The sequence below is a fragment of the Ornithorhynchus anatinus genome, chromosome 19 (genome assembly GCF_004115215.2).
Source record: "Ornithorhynchus anatinus isolate Pmale09 chromosome 19, mOrnAna1.pri.v4, whole genome shotgun sequence".
Lineage (NCBI taxonomy): Eukaryota > Metazoa > Chordata > Mammalia > Monotremata > Ornithorhynchidae > Ornithorhynchus > Ornithorhynchus anatinus.
The window spans coordinates 34,054,464-34,072,300 of record NC_041746.1 but is presented as its reverse complement, the minus strand read 5'-3'; the positions used below and the strand labels follow the sequence as shown (position 1 = coordinate 34,072,300).

General features: G+C 49.2%; 1 protein-coding gene across 3 annotated transcripts; it reads left to right on the top strand.

Moving 5' to 3' along the window:
* Positions 1–16,913, top strand: RTN4IP1 (reticulon 4 interacting protein 1). Of its 3 annotated transcripts, XM_016227682.3 has the most exons (10): positions 2–343; positions 1,185–1,257; positions 3,916–4,067; positions 4,779–4,847; positions 5,070–5,194; positions 7,714–7,762; positions 11,139–11,275; positions 12,007–12,190; positions 12,937–13,029; positions 16,779–16,913. In XM_016227682.3, the coding sequence occupies exons 3-10, from the start codon at positions 3,942–3,944 to the stop codon at positions 16,884–16,886; spliced, it is 891 nt and encodes a 296-aa protein (XP_016083168.1). In that variant the 5' UTR covers positions 2–343; positions 1,185–1,257; positions 3,916–3,941; the 3' UTR covers positions 16,887–16,913. The 3 variants fall into 3 exon arrangements, with proteins under 3 accessions (XP_001513134.1, XP_016083168.1, XP_016083169.1); XM_001513084.4 differs by lacking the exon at positions 1,185–1,257 and having other exon boundaries at positions 1–712; XM_016227683.3 differs by lacking the exon at positions 1,185–1,257.
* Positions 16,914–17,837: the final 924 nt, after the last annotated feature.

Here is a 17,837-nt window from a genome sequence, read left to right as displayed (position 1 = left end):
GCGCGGAGAGTGAAGGAGACTTGGGCCGGCGCCGGCCGATGAGGCTCCACCATTTCGTATTTTCCCCCCCGCAGCCGCCTGGGCCTAGTGGAGTGAGGGGCATCGAGCAGGGTGGCAAGGAGGGGCAAGACCGGTCCTGCAGGTGGACGGAGGCTGGGCTAGCGGGCCAGGGGTCCCGGGGAAGCCCCGTTTTGCTTTTACGGTCCCGGGGAGAAGCCTTTTCGTAATGATTTTCACCAGACGGGTAGCTTCACCGCTCCGCCCTGCGGCTCGGGAGTTGCTGTCGTGACCTTGGCCAGGGTTTGCACGCTTTAGCCCCAACCCGGGCCATGTCCAGAATCCGGTGCGTGGATAGGGATTAATTAGGATTAATTAATTAGGATTAAGGTGCGAGTTGTATTAGAGCCGGGGGAATCGGGGCGGGAACCGGACACCGGGTCAGCGGTGATGAAGTTCATGAAGATGCTCGTGCTAAAGAGAAACGCTTGTGGCCTCGGGAGATGCAGAACCTTGTGGACGCCTCTAGTCAAACAGATCAGCACCACCCCTGCAAGGAGCACTGTTATGCCAGCCTGGGTGATAGATAAATACGGGGGGAGTGAAGTGCTGCGGTTTACGAGGAACATGGTGCTTCCTGCTATTCGGTATCCGAATGAAGTCATTATTAAAGTTCATGCCGCGAGCGTAAACCCCATAGACATTAACATGCGAAGTAAGTATTGATCAAATCGGTGTGTTCTTCGGGGAGCTTCCCCAAGGATCCACCCTTGGGGTGAAAGGTTAACGTGGGGTAATTCATTCCCTTAACTATGTTCTCTAGATTATAAACTCGTCCTCCAGACTCTGAGCTTGTTGTGTACTGGAAACATATCTGCTGATCCTGCTGTACTCTCCCAAAAACTTAGCACAGTGCTCTGCACATAGTAAGTGTTCAATAAATAACATTGATTGAGAGGGCAGAAGATAAAGACCCAACCTTCCAGAGTTGCAGATATGCCCAAAGCCAGCTTATTAGAACTTATATTAAATTCCAGGAGCTTGGATAAAGGACCCTGAAAATGGTTACTCTTCAAGTAGGGATTTCTTTATGTCTCTGTTTTGAGACTCTTGAATCTCCGTTAAATCTCTCAGCATATATTGCAGCCCGGAGTTTGCAAACCCATTTTTATTTTGTCTCCAACCAGATTCTGCCTTGTTTTCCTTGGACTTGTGAACCTACCAGTACTGAAATAGACCAGTTTTGAAACTTCTAGAACAGTGAGTCAGACCACATTTTGAAGGTTAACTGAGACCGTTGCCAAGGTCCTAGAAAATTTGGAGCTAGCCAAGCAGAGGGGTGGGGAGAAGGTGGTGATGAGTGAAGAGGTGGAAGGGGGCAGCTGTCTGAGGGAGCCCCGAAGAGGGTTGGATAGGAGGGGGTTTAAGGGAGGGAAGGGCTGGAGAGCAGGGAAGAGACTTGGGCCTGATTTGAGCATCCTTCTCTGAAACTGGCCTTGTTGAGTCTCTTTGGCCCCTTGGCTCTGTTTCTCCCAAGCCTCCTACCTGGTCTTCTGCCACCTCTTCTGGGCTCTCTCTCCCCCTGGTCCTTAAGTAACATGGTTATTTGCTGGTTTGTCAGAAACTCAAAATGACATGATGATGATGGTATTTGTTAAGCACCTACTATGTTTCAAGCACTATTCTAAACACGGGTAGATACAAGCTAATCAGGATGCACATAGTCCCTATCCTACATGGGACTCATAGTCTTAATTCCCTTTTTACAGATGAGGTAACTGAGGCACAGAGAAGTGAAATAACTTGCTGGAGGTCACATTAGACAAGTGGTGGAGCGGGCATTAGAACCCAGATCCTTCTGACTCCAGGGCCTGTGCTTTACCCACGAGGCTATACTGCTTCCCCATGTGCACAAGAGCTAAGGAATATCAGTCAACAGCCATGCTTGGTTCAGAGTAGAGGAGTGAGGATGGCTCGGTATGAACTGTCACCATCACGTGATCGATACCACAAACACTCATTCACTCGAATGTATACATTGTGTGCAGAGCACTGTACTAGCTGCTTGGAAGAGTACGCAACAATAGGCGTATTCCCTGCCCACAACAAACTTACAGTCTAGAGGGACGAGCTTACACCACTCAAATAGTGCTCTTCGGGCAGTAGGGCATACATTTCATCTCTTAACCCTTAGTCCCAACAGTACCCACCCTTGAATGGAAAGGGGCCAGAAATGGTTGTATCCTCATGGATAATGTGCAAAGGAGTCTCTCTTGGTGATCTGCACACTGCGTGTCATCTTACTGACAGCAATAGCAGTGTCTTTCAATGTAAGGATGATTCTACCCTCAGAGTAGATTGCAGATTGCCAAGAGTGTAACTTGAAAAACCTCCTTTTTCCAGACCTTTAGCACCCACAAATGTATTTTATGTTCCTGCGGGGTTGGGGGACAAAATAATTAGGATGGGGCTAGAAAACTGTTAGCTTGTTCTCTCTACCTCTGGCAGTCCATTTCCCAGATGGATTCAGGAAGAGCAAATAAACACGATCAGGAGTTCATCCCCTTAGGGAACTCTGGAAAGAGCTTTGGAAGCTTCTGTAATCTGAAGTGGTTTTCAAGATTTTATTGGGACGTTGTGAGCACTCCTTTTGAATTGCTTTCAAATTGGAAAATTGATGCAGCAGTATTGTGAGCTAGAGAAAGGAAAATATCCTTGGCATTACTGGACTTTTAGTCTTAGTGTTTTAAGGAAATTTTTATCAGTGATAATTCCTTTGGCCGTGGGATCTCTCATGCTGAATTTTCGGACAGCTGCTCTGATAATCAACTAGCAGTCCCTTTTTCTCTTACCTCTTCTGTTTTGCACAATGCATTATTTATATAGTCCAGGTTGGGTGGACTGGCCTGTTGCGTAAACCTGCTGGTTTTGTTTCTGTATGTCATTGAAGCATCACTACTAATAATAGAATCCCATGCTGGTGGGTGGTATTCCGCTGCTTATGAGGAGGCACCCACTCCTTTCTAATAAGACCCATCCCGGTACCCATACAGAGGAGGGAAAACCTTTCTGAGGCTTGGGCTTCTTTTCACAATGAACCCCATTCTGTAGCCTCCAAGGATGCTTTGACATAGGATCAGAAAAATGTAGAACTTTCTTTAACAACCCATTAGTATTTTGATGCTGTTTGAATGCTGCTATTGTTAGCTTTGTTGTTCATTATTTGGTCATGAAGCAAAAGGCTGATTGCTTTTCAGTAGAGGAGGGCCTCTGGTAAGAAGCCACCCTACTCTGAAACTCATTGTGAATGACCCTTAGGGAATAATTGGCTCAAACAAGCCAGCACTCCTCCCCATAGACCCTATATTTATCTGCCCAGAATATGTGTGATCTTGCACTGTGAGGTGATGGGTGTTCTGAGGTAGATGTGTCCGTGTCCGTGTGTGTGTGGCTTTTCACCTCCCTGTTGTGCAGACTCCTGGAAAAAAGGGATCACTTTTTCTCCATGTTTTTTAAACTCATTTGGCATTTGGTTGCCTGGTTGGTAGTTCTTCCCCATTAGAGTCACTTTTTTTGTGGTGTTGCTTTCTCAGTGGGCATGCAATGAATACCACTGGATTGATAGAATAGAAGATGTGACAGAAACAGTTGTACTAACCTGTTCATTCTTCTTTGTTCTTCAGGCTCAGAAATAAATGGGTGTCCACTTGGGCCATTTCTGTAGGTCAGTCATATTTTTTGAGCATTTACTGTGTGCAGAGCACTGTACTAAGTGCTTGGGGGAATACAGTATAAGAGAGACATTCCCTGCCCATAAAGAACTTACAGTCTAGAGGGCATTTGAGATGGGGTTGCAGTCACCTTGTTATATCTGAGTGAGAGGCGAGATAGGAACCTCTACTTTGTTGTCCTTTTTAGGAGGCTATGGAGCCACAGCATTGAATATGAAGCGGGATCCCCTGCATATCAAAGTCATGGGAGAAGAGTTCCCGCTGACTCTGGGCCGCGATGTCTCCGGGGTGGTGATGGAGTGTGGCCTAGACGTGACCTATTTCAAGCCCGGAGACGAGGTGATGTCATCGCATTCAGAGCTCTGGCCCCCTTCTTGGTGGATTACTGTCCTTAACTAATTGGTTGCTGGCATGTCCTCTATCTAGTGATTTCCTGGGGGTGGGGTGCCAGGGGTCTGATCCTCATTCCATAGACCAGCACTTTCAGATTGAGTGTCCAGCCTTTGGGGCAGTGTTTTAGGCTTTTTGTAAGTTGAAATTTGAAGTATTTTAAAGAGGGTCTTAAGGCTACATTTTTTTTCTTGCCAGGGAAAACTATTCCTTTCTCTTCTGAAGGTTAATGTGATCTAAAATAATCTGACAGAGTTCAGCGGAGTTGGCTTGCCACCCCATCTATGCACATCATTTCAATAAGAAATGTTGTTGCAGCTTGACCTCAGTCCCACAGAATTCTGCAGAGAGCCAGGTTTTCTTTAGGTATTGAGCCTTTTGGCCCACCTGGGTTTCACTTGCCTTCTGTTCTTCTCACCAGCCCACATCCTATGCCGGTTGGGTGGGGCACTCCTTTTCCATTTATTCTTGGGAGCCCTGTACCTTGTGGGCTTTGGCCCATGGTAGTTGGCTGCCTCATTCACAGCAGTTTGTGTTCCTGATCAGGTCAGTAATCGGGAGTGGGTGGGGGGCCAGCCTGGAATGATACCCCTGCTCCAGACAGCAAAGGCCTGGCAATTGAGAGGTCATTCATGTTTCCATGCGCTCTTTCTGTTTCAGGTGTGGGCCGCAGTCCCTCCTTGGAAACAAGGCACCCTGTCTGAGTTCGTGGTGGTCAGTGGGAATGAGGTAATGAGACACAGCATTTTGTCATAAAGGCAAGAGGGAATGTCTGCACACATAGTTGGGTTGTTTTTAAGACCTCCCCGCCCCGGGCCACAAAGCCATTAGGATTTAGAGGGAGAGTCTGGAAAAGCAGCCCGAGCCCCATTTATATGGGATGATCTGTGCCGGGGTCATTTATGCTAAAGGGCCTCAACTATGTCTTGAATGTCTTGTCATCCTGTGCAGGTCTCTCACAAGCCCAAGTCACTTACGCACACACAAGCTGCCTCCTTGCCCTACGTGGCGCTCACCGCCTGGTCTGCCATGAACAAGGTTGGCGGCCTGACTGAAAAGAACTGCAGGGGCAAACGGTAAGGCTGAGGGGACTGGGGGTCACCTCCACTACATCCTGCCTCTTCCCCAGTATTGCCTTGGGAAGTCTTCCTGAACGTCAGTCAGGATCAAGCTCTACCAAAATTTCAACAGTGTAGTTCCAAAATCTGGTGCTCCACAAGGCTATGGCTAGGGGTGAGGGGCCATGCTTTCCTCTGATGCTAAGAGCAGTGTCACCCTCTCCCTCTCTTAGCCATTATTGCCTCCAACTGAGGCCTTGCTTAATTCCAATTGTTTGATTACCTTTAGGTTAAAGAAGTACCAGTGAGGTCCTAAAGCAGATGTTTGCCTAGTTTCCACAAAATACGGCTTCCCAGGAAGTCCATGGAAAAATGGACCAGGAAGAAGTCAGAGCCAAGGGTATTACATCTGCTCTCGATCAGGTTTTCATCTTGACTGATAGTGACACATTTTTTGTGACTCCCCACCTTGGCCTCACAAAGATTTAGGACCAGTTGTCAAGTCGAGCAACCAATGATCAAATGATCTTTTCATCGAAAATGTCCAAATTGCAGTTTAATAGTTCACCCAAATCAATGTCAGTAACCTTTGTCAGGGTCAGAGCTGTTCAGGCCCTTTGTGGGAGCATATGGTGCCAGGCCAGGAGAGGTTGCTTCCTGGAGAGGAAGAGCGTGCTGTGCCTGTGCATGTGTGGTGGTCCCAGCAAGTGGCCAGGATCTGCAGTGCCTGTAGCAGCCTTGCATTAGGGGGCTGTGTACACAGCAGTGTCCCAGCTGTCCCACTAGCTACTACCCCCCCCGCCTCCCCCCCGCCCCCCCAACTTCAAAAAGCACATGGGTAGGTGGCAGCGCATCCACTCCTGCCTGGGGCTGACTTAGCTCGACAGACCTGGGCTACATCCAGTCTTAGGCCCTAGCGGTGGGGCATCCCAGGCCTGGGTGAGAGTGGGAAGGTGAGGGCTGGCTCTGGGTCTGCATTACTCCCGGTTGGCCAGTGGCCGACTGTCAGCTGGTAGGTGGGGGAGGATGTTGAAACTAAAATATTAAGTTTTGGGGCAACTGTTTTCTGGACCAATTCTGATCCTATTTTGTCCATGACCCTGGCATCCCTGATGGCATGAATGTGGTTTTTTGCTAGTCTGTGTTTTTTTGTTGTTGATGTTGCTGTTGTTTTTTGGAGTGAGGGTTGATATAGGCAGAAGTTTGGAGCCTGTGAAATTGCAATTCTTTTCCCTGTAGCATCTTAAATTAACATATATTTCTTGGGTTTCCTCCACCTCGGGAAGACATAAAATTTTATGAGACAACTCTACAGGAATCGTACAGGTCACAAATTGTAGAGAAACCAGAGCCTTGACTGGCCCACTGAGGTTGAGCTGGACAGAATTCTAAATTGCTGAGGACAGGGTTAATGGTATCATTGTGTTCAAGAAAAACTATGCCTTCCTCATCCTTTTCCTCCTTCCTCTTTCTCCTCCCTCTTCATCCTCCTGGTCTCCTCCTTGGAGAACTAAACCAAATTATCAGGACACCAGGAGATTGTAGGTCTCCCTCCAAAGAGAATAGCTTTTCTCTTAATTTACTGCAACCTTTCTAAATTTTCAGTGGTCCTTAATTTTTCTCCTGCCAAAAGATGATTGGGGGAAAAGCAGCATTAGTAGGTCAAGGCAAAATGTCATCACAGGATTCTGTTGATATAAAGGGTCTGTTTAGTTCTCATATTGCCATCACCTGAAACCTTGTGAAGTTGTTTCCTGCATCAGACTACAAACCATCCATTATGCTTTATAACTTGGACTTTTCAGTATTACTTATTTACACTCTCCCTAGCATGCGTGTGCGTGTGTGTGTGTGTGTATGACCACTTAACTATTCTTATATTTGTCTCCCCCATTATATTGTAAGTTCCTTATGGCTAAGGGACCTGTCACTTTGAAATTCTGTATTTCCTAAAATACCCAATTCAGTACATTGCATCCAACAGTCCTGTAGGTAAATGCTACCACTGTGACTATTACTACTATTAGTCTCTGCCCTTAAAATACTTTTCGATTTGTATCACTTTGGGCAAGTCACTTCTTTATGCCTCAGTTTTCTCTGTACAGTAGGAATCAAATACCTCTTCTCCCTTCTACTTAGACTGTGAGTCCCCAATGGGACAGGAACTGGCTCCAGTATGATTACCTTATATCATTTCCTGAGCTCAGTAGAGTGATTGGTACATGGCGAGCACCTAATATATACCATTATTATTATTATTATCATTATTGATGTTAATAAAATGCACTATAGCATTGGGCCCTGCTGATAACATGGGTTCTGTGTGTAATTTGAAGTTTTTTGAAGTTCTCATTAATAATCCTGAAACTAGTAGGCCACCATGTGTACACTGCCATTCTACTGTTCGAAGTGCTTATGACCTGAAAGGTTAAGCAATCTCCCAAAACCCTGGCTGGGAGAAGGGCCTGGTTTAGTCGCATTTGGTGGAATTGTTCTGTAATTTGCTCTTAACGGCTGTGGTCCATTGTGTCTTGCAGCATCCTGATCTTGGGAGCTTCCGGTGGAGTTGGTACGTTTGCTGTTCAGGTAAAACTTGTACTTCTCTTCTGAGCAGCCTTTCCTGATTCCTGAGTCCTCCCAAGCCAACCCCCAACACTAACCCTATGTGTACTTTTGGCTTATATGTCTATCTGATCATCGACATGGCTGTTTCATCCTGATGGTTTTGTGCTACCTATCATACATATCCATGTTCTTCTTCTATTATTAGTGTACTATTTTTGTCTGCCTGTCTTTCCACTAGTTTGTAAATTCCTTGAGGGTAGGGAACATGTGTCTTTTTAAAAATTATAATAATAATGATGGTATTAAACCCTGGGGTGTGTGCCAGATAATCAAACCAGTCAGGCCGTTTCTCACAAGGGGCTCATGGTCCAAGAGCGATGGAGAACAAGCATCTCATCCCCTTTTTAAAGATGAGGAAACTGAGGTCCAGAAAGGTTAAAATACTTGCCAGAGGTCACACAGAAGGCTGGGGCAGAAGTGTGACTTGAACCTGGGTCTCATCTCCCAGGTCTGTGATCTTTCCACTAAGCTATCTTTCCTCTCAGTCAATCAGTGGTATTAATTGAGCAGTTACTGAGTGTAGAGCACTGTACTAAGTGCTTTGGAGAATACAGTACAACAGAGTTGGTAGATCATTCCCTGACCACAAGGAACTCAGTTTAGAGGTAGCTCTCTATCTTGCTTCAGCTGTATTCTTCTTCGGCTATATACTATGTTCTACTCTAAGCGTTTTCTTTACTGTAATTGATGAATTGACTGGGTGGTGGGTAAGGTAAGTTTTGGGTTTTTTTTTTTTTTTTAAATCAGGTTGGACACAGTCCCTGTCGCACATGGAGCTCATAGTCTGTGTTGTATTTAATCACCATTTTACAGATGAGGTAACTGAGGCACAGAGAAGTTAAGTGACTTTCTCAAGGTCACACAGCAAGGAAGTGGCAGAGCGAGATTAGAACTCAGGTCCTCTGACTCTCAGGCTTGTGCCATTTCCACTAGGCCATGCTGCTTCTCTATCTGAATCTGTTTGGCATAAATGCACTTTTTGTAGACTACTTTCCTCAATTGATCTCAGTATTTACCTCCACTTGGAGCACATTTTAAATGTAGAAAATGATGCTTTAAATTTCCCAATTCTCTCTGAAATCTTGGGGAGATTTGAGCCATCAAGGAATGATATGTTAGGAAACAGAAAAGACTGCCATTTGGGTGGAGACTTCCTGTGTTGAAATGAACAGTTTGAACATTTTAGGTGAGCTTTTCGTTTAAGGGGAAATAAACTGCAGCCATTTGGAAAGAACCTCATTGAACAACATGAGAGTGTGATATAACTGTCCTTGACGATTTAATGGCATTTCTCATGTATGTTTGCTGCAGGGGAGCTGCTCAGAATGCAATTTCCCTTTCTCCTGTTGGCTTTGATTTTTCGTATTATCGGTGAATGGGCAGCTGTTAATGAGCTAGTCATCTTCCGAAAGTATTCTGAACATATTTGCATTTAATCTGGGGCTCAGGAATCGAAAGCAGTGAACCGTTGCACTCGGGTCTCTTGTCTCCTGCCTGGAAAAAATAATGCATCTTAGATGAATTCTCTAGTAAATATTTTTTGAATTTCCAGGGTTGAATCCTGGGACCTCTGAACCCGGAAGGATGTGAGGCATGGGGTGGGAGGGAGGGCCGAGCAGAGTTCTCTGTCAGAAGTGGCTCAGGCTGCTGGGTGGAAGTGGTATAGGCAAGGGTGAGCTGGCAGCCCATCTGCCTCTACCCCGAGCTCTGAGAAGGTGGGTTATAATGATAATAATAATTGTGGTATTTAAGCACTTACTGTTTGCGAGGCACTATACTAAGCACTGGGGTGGATACAAGCAAATCGGGTTAAAGACAGTCCCTGTCCCATCTGGGGCTCATAGTCTTAATCCCCAATTTACAGACGAGGTAAATGAGGTACAGAGAAGTCAAGTGACCTGCCCAAAGTCACACAGCAGACAAGAAGCAGAGCCGGGATTAGAACCTACAACCTTCAGACTCTCAGCCCCATGCTCTATCCATCATGCCATGCTGGTTCTTGGATCACCAGTTCTCTTGATCGCCAAGGGCCAGACAGTTCGTGGGGGTGGCTTTCTGCTGGGATAAAGCTACAGAGTCTGTCCGTGCAGCAGGGTAGGGAGGCTGAGAGGGATTGCTTTTCATTTCCAGGAAGTTGAGGATTCTGGGGAAAATAGAATAGGGGTTCCCTGCCAGCTGGGGCCTTGTACCTGTTCTTGGCTGAGCACTTCCTATGTGGCAAGCACTGTATTAAGCTGGGGTAGACACAAAGCATTTGGGAGAGACTGGTCATCCTGTTATTGGGAGGGGAAGTTGTAGGGAGAGGAGGGAGCTCTGTTCTCCTGGCCATCTTTGAAGCTTCGAAAGTAGGGTTGGGGGCAGGCTGCAGGCAGGGTTGTGGGGCCAGGAGCAGCAGCACCCACAGTTGGCACAGAAAGAGCAGAGCCTCTTGGTCTGCAAGTCCCATACCCCCATCTGATTGTCATATATCAACCCCAGCTCTCAGCACAGTGCTATGCTCGGGGCATAGTGAGCACTGAACAAATCCTGTAACTAAACTAGGAGATGAGCAGCAGATCCCAGGTCTAATCCCAGAGGTCGAAGGGGTGGGCAGGCGCATCTGGTGGGGGCTCCCCTCTGGCCCATTTGGAGGGAATCACCACCCATGTCTTTTCTAGAGGAAGGAAGTGGTGGTCGTACATGACTTATGGGGCTCTTTCTAGTCTGGCTTATTACAGTCTCCTTCCCTTTGCCCTCGTATATTGATTCTGGGACCTTGGGAGTTGGCTGACTAGGTGGGTAGGTGGCAGTTTGCCTTGAAGTGTGAAGCTCTCGTTGTCCCTCATGTGGACAGAAGCTCAGGATTCCACCTCTGACCTTGGAAATGAGAAGGAGGCTTGATTTTTCTGACAGACATAGTTCCCTCAGGTGTCAGCTGCCATGCTGGGTGTGGTGGAAGTTTTGGGGGCCCAGGAACCCAGGGTACCTGTTATCACCCTGGAACAAGCATCTCTTTCTTTTTGTTTTTTGATTCTTTGTTTCGGATCCGTTTTCCATCCTCTTCCCTCCATTTGAAAGAATGGATGAGTGTTTGCTTTTGAGGGTTGTGAGGCTGTAGAGCCTTGTTTCTAATTTCATCAGGAAGACACCCCCCCCACTACCCCCTCTGGGGAGAGAGAGAGAGAGAGAGGGATTTTCCTTGCTTGCCCTCCCCCTTTTCCCCCCTTGACACAAGCCCAGGCCATTGGACTGGTGGCCCAGCGACAGGTGTCGGGAGAAGCCTTGGACAGCAGAGGCTGCGTTCACCCCACGGTGCCCCGATATCAGGGCTGGCTGAGCAACTCCTATCTTTCCATAGGTGGCAAAGGCCTGGGGAGCGCATGTCACTGCCGTCTGCTCGCGGGACGCAGGGCAGCTCGTCAGAAAGCTCGGTGCAGACTGCGTTGTTGACTACAGGTCTGGAAACCAGCAAGAGCAGCTGCGGTCTTTCAAACCGTATGTACTGGGGCGTCTCCTGCGGAGGTTCTGGGAGGCTGGGCTGGGGCCCTGGTAGACTTCCATCTTGACCAGGATTGTGGCTGTCTCTCTTGGTCAGCCCACTCTAGCTGGGTACCAGGCTGTTGAAGCTTCCAGCTTGCCATTTCAGGAGGAGCAGATTGCCCTCCCTGGGTGGCTCTGAGCTGCTTGTCCTCAGCCCTGGCATTAGAGCTGCTCTGATAACCTCAGTAGTGATGTCTGAGCTGAGCGTTCTGTCATTCCCAGGCCCATGTTGGAGGTGAGTGTTGCCCTGTGAGCAGCCTGGTCCCTGCTTCGATGAATTCAGCAGCAGCCCCAGTTGACTGGGCTGTGGTCCCATGGCCTCATGGTCTACCCTGCAGGACTCTGGCTGCCACCGCCACATGCTTTCCAAAGGTCTTCTGCACCAGCAAAGCTTGTGCGGGGCTACACTGAATCCAACTGGACTTGGAAACCTCCTGTGCTCCATACCTATGAGGGGCCATGTAATCGCAGAACCCATGTTTGGAAAAACACATTGTAGCACTCACCATGTCGGGCGCCACACTCAGGGGCACGACCAGCTCTCTCAGTGCCATACCAGGTGGGCTTACCCTGCTGGAGGAAGGTCCCCACTTCCCTAACCTCATTCTAGCCACAGTGTCGAGGGGAAATACATTCTGGCAGAAGCCCAGCCTTAAGCATTTAACACTGTAATTATTGTCCTCCAGGTTCGACTTCATCCTGGACAATGTCGGGGGAGCTACTGAGGAATGGGCCCTGAGCCTTCTCAACAAGTGGTCAGGGGCCACCTATGTGACCCTGGTCACCCCTTTCCTACTGAATATGGACAGGCTCGGGGTGGCAGATGGCATGCTGAGGACAGGGGTGACCATCGGCTCCAAGACCCTAAAGGTAGGGGATGGGATGGACCCACCCCCCGGGCTGCTGGCCACTGTCCTGGAGGCTGAGTGGACTTCATGTGGCTGAGGGGAGTTCATGCTCCCCTATCCCCTTTTCCATCCTCCTTCCTTTGGCCCCGGCTTGGCAGGCCACTTGTGGTTCAGGATGAGGCTGCTACTGGAGATTTGGGTGGCCACTAATGTTTCCATTGCTGGCCTGCTGGTTGGGAAGAAGAAGGTTTAGCCTGGCTCCAGGGAAGGCCTTTAAGGTAGGCCAGGGTCCTTCAGTATCCGTTCTTGGAGGAAAGATCCTGGAGTGATGAGCTATGATGGAGCCTGTTAGATGGGAGATGTGTGGGAGGCGCCGGGTGGCTTGGGACCTGCACTTTCCCCATCCCCTCTGCTCGGCTCGGGAGTGGGGCCCTGGCGGCATCAAGCAGCTTTTGATTAGGGACTGCTTTTTTCCTGTCTACAATGACGGAAGGCGGCTGTTAAGCAGGGAGAGGCTACCTGCCTTGCATCACAGCGCCTGTCCTCCTTTCCTCTCCGGCCCCCCACCAGGGTCAGCAGAGCGAGATCTTAGTTCTAGATTGTGGGGAGACTAGGGAGAAGAGCTCACTCTCCTGTCCCACCTCCAGGGTAAATGAGGCTGTGCTTGTGTTGTATCATGATTGTTGTCGGTAATGTTGAATAGTTTGTATCCTGGTTTGGGCCGTATTCCAACTTCTGAAAGCTAGCATTTTCTCTTGTTCAATATAGCATTTCTGCCAAGGAGTCCATTACCGCTGGGCGTTCTTCATGCCGAGTGGCCCCTATCTGGATGATATTGCTGAGTTGGTGGACAAAGGCAAGGTAGGGGAAGGCCACATCTCTGCTGTCCCATCACAAATGATCAGAAATGAAAATTCAAGTGGTTAAGTGCCATCGCCTCCATGACTTGATGGTGGCTGAACGGAAGCTATCGGGTAAGGGTCATGGCCAGAATCGCTCCTCTGTTTGCTCAGCCATCCGGCCCAGTGGATAGGCTCTGCCTCCTCCCCTCCTGTCTGGGAGTTTCAGGTCCCGTTCTGGGACTTCCTGCTGCCAGTTATGGGTTTGTAGCAGTGTTGTGTCCACCGGGACTTCTCTGGGTCTCCCCAGCGCCAGCTGAGGGGCCGGACAGCTGGAGTCCAAGGCTGTCACGGCCCTCTTGGCCAGAGGGGCACCTGTCTGAGCTGGTCTGGTCGGCGTTTGATTGTGGGCGGGTTGTGTCACTGGCCTGTCCTTGATGTGAGAGTGTTGATCCCTGTTAAGCCCTGGCAGCCCCAAGGGAAGGAGAAAACCAACAAAACCATCTCCCTCAGCCTGTCCCCTGGAAACCCCAGTGAGTTCTTTGGCAGCACCTTCTACCATGGTCACCTGTCCAGCTGCCTGGCCTCACTGGGGAAAGCAGCCATGGTCCTCACGACCTGGTCCTGGCCACAAGCCATGCCCACGGTTTAAGGGGAGAAGTATTGTGCACTACCAGTTGCTCTCTGCTGTGTAATTCATTCATTCAATAGTATTTATTGAGCGCTTACTATGTGCAGAGCACTGTACTAAGCGCTTGCATGCCTGAGCATGAGCCCTCAAGTGAGGGTGTTTCTACTGACCTGGGAGAGGAGTTTACCTTGATCGCAGCAGTGGGGAGTGGGGACCAGTTGGGGTTGAGGTTTGGCAGCTCGGAATCTATCTTCTCTGTTTCCCTGCAGATGCACAGGGCTGAGGCTTATTGGTGGGTTGGTCGGGGGGTGTAAAGGGACTGCCAGCCCCCCGACCCTTAGTCTGTATCTGCCTCCCATGCTCCTGCTCCTGGTTCTGAAAATGTTGGGGTGACCGAGTGCTGCGGTCAGTCTAGAAGCTCCTGACTCGTCTTTTGACCACTTTTGAAGGACAGGAAACCTTGAGAAAGCCACAGCCTTCTCGATGTCTGGGCATTTGCTTTCTTGAGTCCTGCCCAGAGGGTGGGGCAATAGGGTAGAAAGTGGCTCAGCATTGGTTTTTCTAGCTCCGGTGTGAGTGCCTTTCCAAAAACACTCCTGCCTTGTGGTATTCTGAGAGGAGAGAAAGAGACAGAGACCATTTCCCAGAGCACCCCCACCCCATGGTATTCTGACTAGAAAGAGAACAACATAGTGCCTTTCCCGGAGCATTCTTGCCTTGTGATATGAGAAAGAAAGGATCATCTTTCCCCAGAAGATTTCTGTTATGTGGTATTCTGGGGAGAGAGAAAGTGCCTTTACCAGAGCTATCCCTCCCTCCTCATGGTATTTTGGGTAGAGAGTGTGACACACATGCATCCTTCCTCATTCTTACTGTGCGAGGAGCTGCCCCCGAGGCCTCCAGCTGAATGACCTGTTCTTTTTCACTAGGGGTACAGGTGGAGAAACTCATTCTTCTATCTGACCTGGTGCTTGGGACTCCAGCCTGAGCAGGCACTGTGAAACTTGATTTAGATTTTCATTTAATGTTGGTATTTGTTAAGCGCTTACTATGTGCAGAGCACTGTTCTAAGCGCTGGGGTAAACACAGGGGAATCAGGCTGTCCCACATGGGGCTCACAGTCTTAATCCCCATTTTACAGATGAGGGAACTGAGGCACAGAGAAGTTAAGTGACTTGCCCACAGTCACACAGCTGACAAGTGGCAGAGCTGGGATTCGAACTCATGAGCCCTGACTCCAAAGCCCGTGCTCTTTTCCACTGCACCACGCTGCTTCTCAGGCTTTTCAAGGGCCTTGTGGATGATTATTTCACTTGCAGCTTAGTTTAGTTCTTGCCTGATCATGAGAGCAAAGGACTTATTACTCTTGCCTCTTTGTGGAAAACAAAGCAAATGACTTCCTGGAACCTTTCTCTTTGGCTTGGAACGGGCCAAGTTGGGTGAGGGCATACCGCAGCTTTCCCAGCCTGGGCAGTCCCCCAGCCCCTGCTCTGTCTGCGCTTTGGCTGACCACTTGTCCTCAGCTTGTATAATCCCTCTGAGGCCCAGGATTTTCCCTCTAATCCCTTTCCCCCAAAAGGTGCATGCCACCCCCGGTCTCGGGTGAGGCTGTAGATGGGCAGGCCGACTCTCCAGCGGCCACAACGCGGTCACCCCATGGCAGCCTCGGCCTGCTCGCTAGCAGAAACTTTTCCCAACTCAGTACTCTAGTTAGAGTTGAATGCCACATTGTGCCCCCTCAGCCCTTTTGCTGGCCCCCCACACAAAGAACCCAGCAAGCAGATGGGCGACTGGCCAGATCACACATCCGATCGTGGAGAGTGCAGCATCAACAGTCTACCCCTGGCTGGGCCTGGGCCAGAAAGGGGGCTGAGGATTGAGGCAGCAGGCCTGGCTTGTGGGATTTGAGCCTGTATAGGGCATTGGTTTTGGGACTCTTCTGCTCCCTCACCCCTCCCCGCTCCATTAGCGCCCAGCTTTCTAGGCCTACAGGCCCCTAAAAAGTCTGACTCTCCCTTGACTGACTTTCCTCCATCTGTGGGTCTGCCAGCCTGCCCCACTACCAGTCCAGGGCTGGAGATGGGCTTGGGCATCTGCTCAGGGCCTGTTTTTTAGGATGGGTAGGCTCGTTCAAACAGCTGCAGCATGAGACTCATCGTCCACCAGTAAAGGGCATGTGTCCAGTTGGAACAGATGTGTGGTTATTTGGCGGCTCAGAAATCTGCCTGGAGAATTGGGGGCAGGGGGTGCATGGTGAGAACAGGTCCTCCCCTAGGGACACACAGTGGTTTGTGGGCTGGTTTCTAAGTGGAGCCTTCATAAAGAGTCTCCCGAGTGAGGAGTTGACCTCTAAGAAGACCTAGAAGATGTTGTTGATCATCTAAATGGCCAAGTCACAAGCAACCTCTGTAGTAGGGAGAGCTGAGAACGGTGGGTCAGGGGAGCCCCTGACTCTCTTTGGGTCTTGGCTTCCTTCTCTGTAAAATAGGGATAGAATCCTTGCTCTCCTGCCTTTGAAGACTGAGAGCCCTGTGGAGGACAGGGACGGTAGCCCAGCTGATTCTCTTGAATTCGCTTAGCACAGGGTTTGGCACCCGGAGGTGTCTAATCGGTATCCTAGTGTCTTCAAAGAATCTCACTTTTTGCTCATTGATCTCTAAACCATAATTTATTTGAGGGCTCATAGCAAATCTAGCTTTCCTGGTTTAATGTGTTTTTTCTTCTGAAGGTTTTGACTTTGAAAGATGGTATGGGTTCCTGGGGAATGAATGAAGAACAATCCATTTGGATGGGGAGGAATGGATGGGAGGGTGGGGGTGGGGTATGTGCACGTGTCTGTTCATTGTTCTATTATACTCTCCCAAACGCTTAGTACAGTGCTTTGCACACAGAAAGTGCTAAATACAGTTGAATGAATGAATAAATGTACACACACATGCTCCTCATCCTCTCTGAGCTGGGTCCCGCAGGGAGCGGGCGCTGCACTGGGCTGGGAGGAGGGTGAGGACAGAGACACAGCTTGGTTCTGAAGCCTTAAGCAGTCACTTCTGGCTCCTCCGTAACTTAGGTATTTTCCTATTTGACATTGAGAAGTATCTGTTCCTTCTTCCAACTTCCGTTGTTTTTTTATGTCTGTGCAGGTCCAGCCGGTGATCGAACAAGTCTTCTGTTTTTCTGACGTCCCCAGAGCCTTTGGGAAGGTAGAGGGTGGTCACGCACGTGGAAAGACTGTGGTCACCGTAGTGTGAAACAATAAACTTTGGTATTCATGTTTCTCCTGTGTATATAGCCTTATTTGAATTGATTGGTAAAATTATGTTTTGAAAGTCTTTTACAAGACTATCTTTGGTTTGAAAGAGGAGGTGGAGTCTAGGATGACAAATTAATTTAAAATTTCTGTTAAGTCATGTGCCACACAAGTCAGTAAGCTCTTCCCACTGAAGTGGGGGTCCAGGGGCACACAGATTCAGTTCTGGGCCAAGGACAAGGACACTGCTCCCACCCTTGCAGTGGGCCACAACCCTCCAGCACTGTGACTTTCTTAGATCGATGCTGTGTGGATGGGGGCCTCACCTCCCCACCCCAAGGAGTAGTCCAACTATAGCCCCTTGCTTTCCACTGTTACCTGCCTTCATTTGTGTGTCTGCCTTGTTTTCAGTCCACCTCTGAACAAGGAAGGCTTGAAAGTTTGCCTGCCGTGGGTCTTCTCCCTTCCTGCATGGCCTCGGGAACTTCTTGGGCTTCTGCCTCACTGGGCTGACCGGTGACTTGTTCAGAGGGCATAGGTCATGGGCCTGTGGAGACCCCCTTCCACCCAGTGGGTTCAGCAACATACTTCCCACTTAGAAGGGGCAGATGTGGGCAGGCCAGGGGCTGAGGTGTAGGGACAGAAGTGTGGGGGCAGTGGTATGGCCATGGCAGTCCTGGTCTTCACCAGCCCTGGAGAGCAGGGGGAGAAGGTGCATGATTGCTACACCACCACTTCTGTAAGCAAAACTATGGGGAGCCCCAAGCAGGTCCAGGCCTTTGCAAGCCTCCTAAACTGGTGAGATGGGAGGCACCTGACAGCAGGGATCCTGACCTACCTCCAGCTTAAGCCAGGTTAGACTCACATTGGCCACAGCCTCAGTAGATCTTTGGGCCTGTTTGCTGCTTTCACATCTGAAGGGAGAAGCCCCTGCAGTCCAGCCCGAATCCAA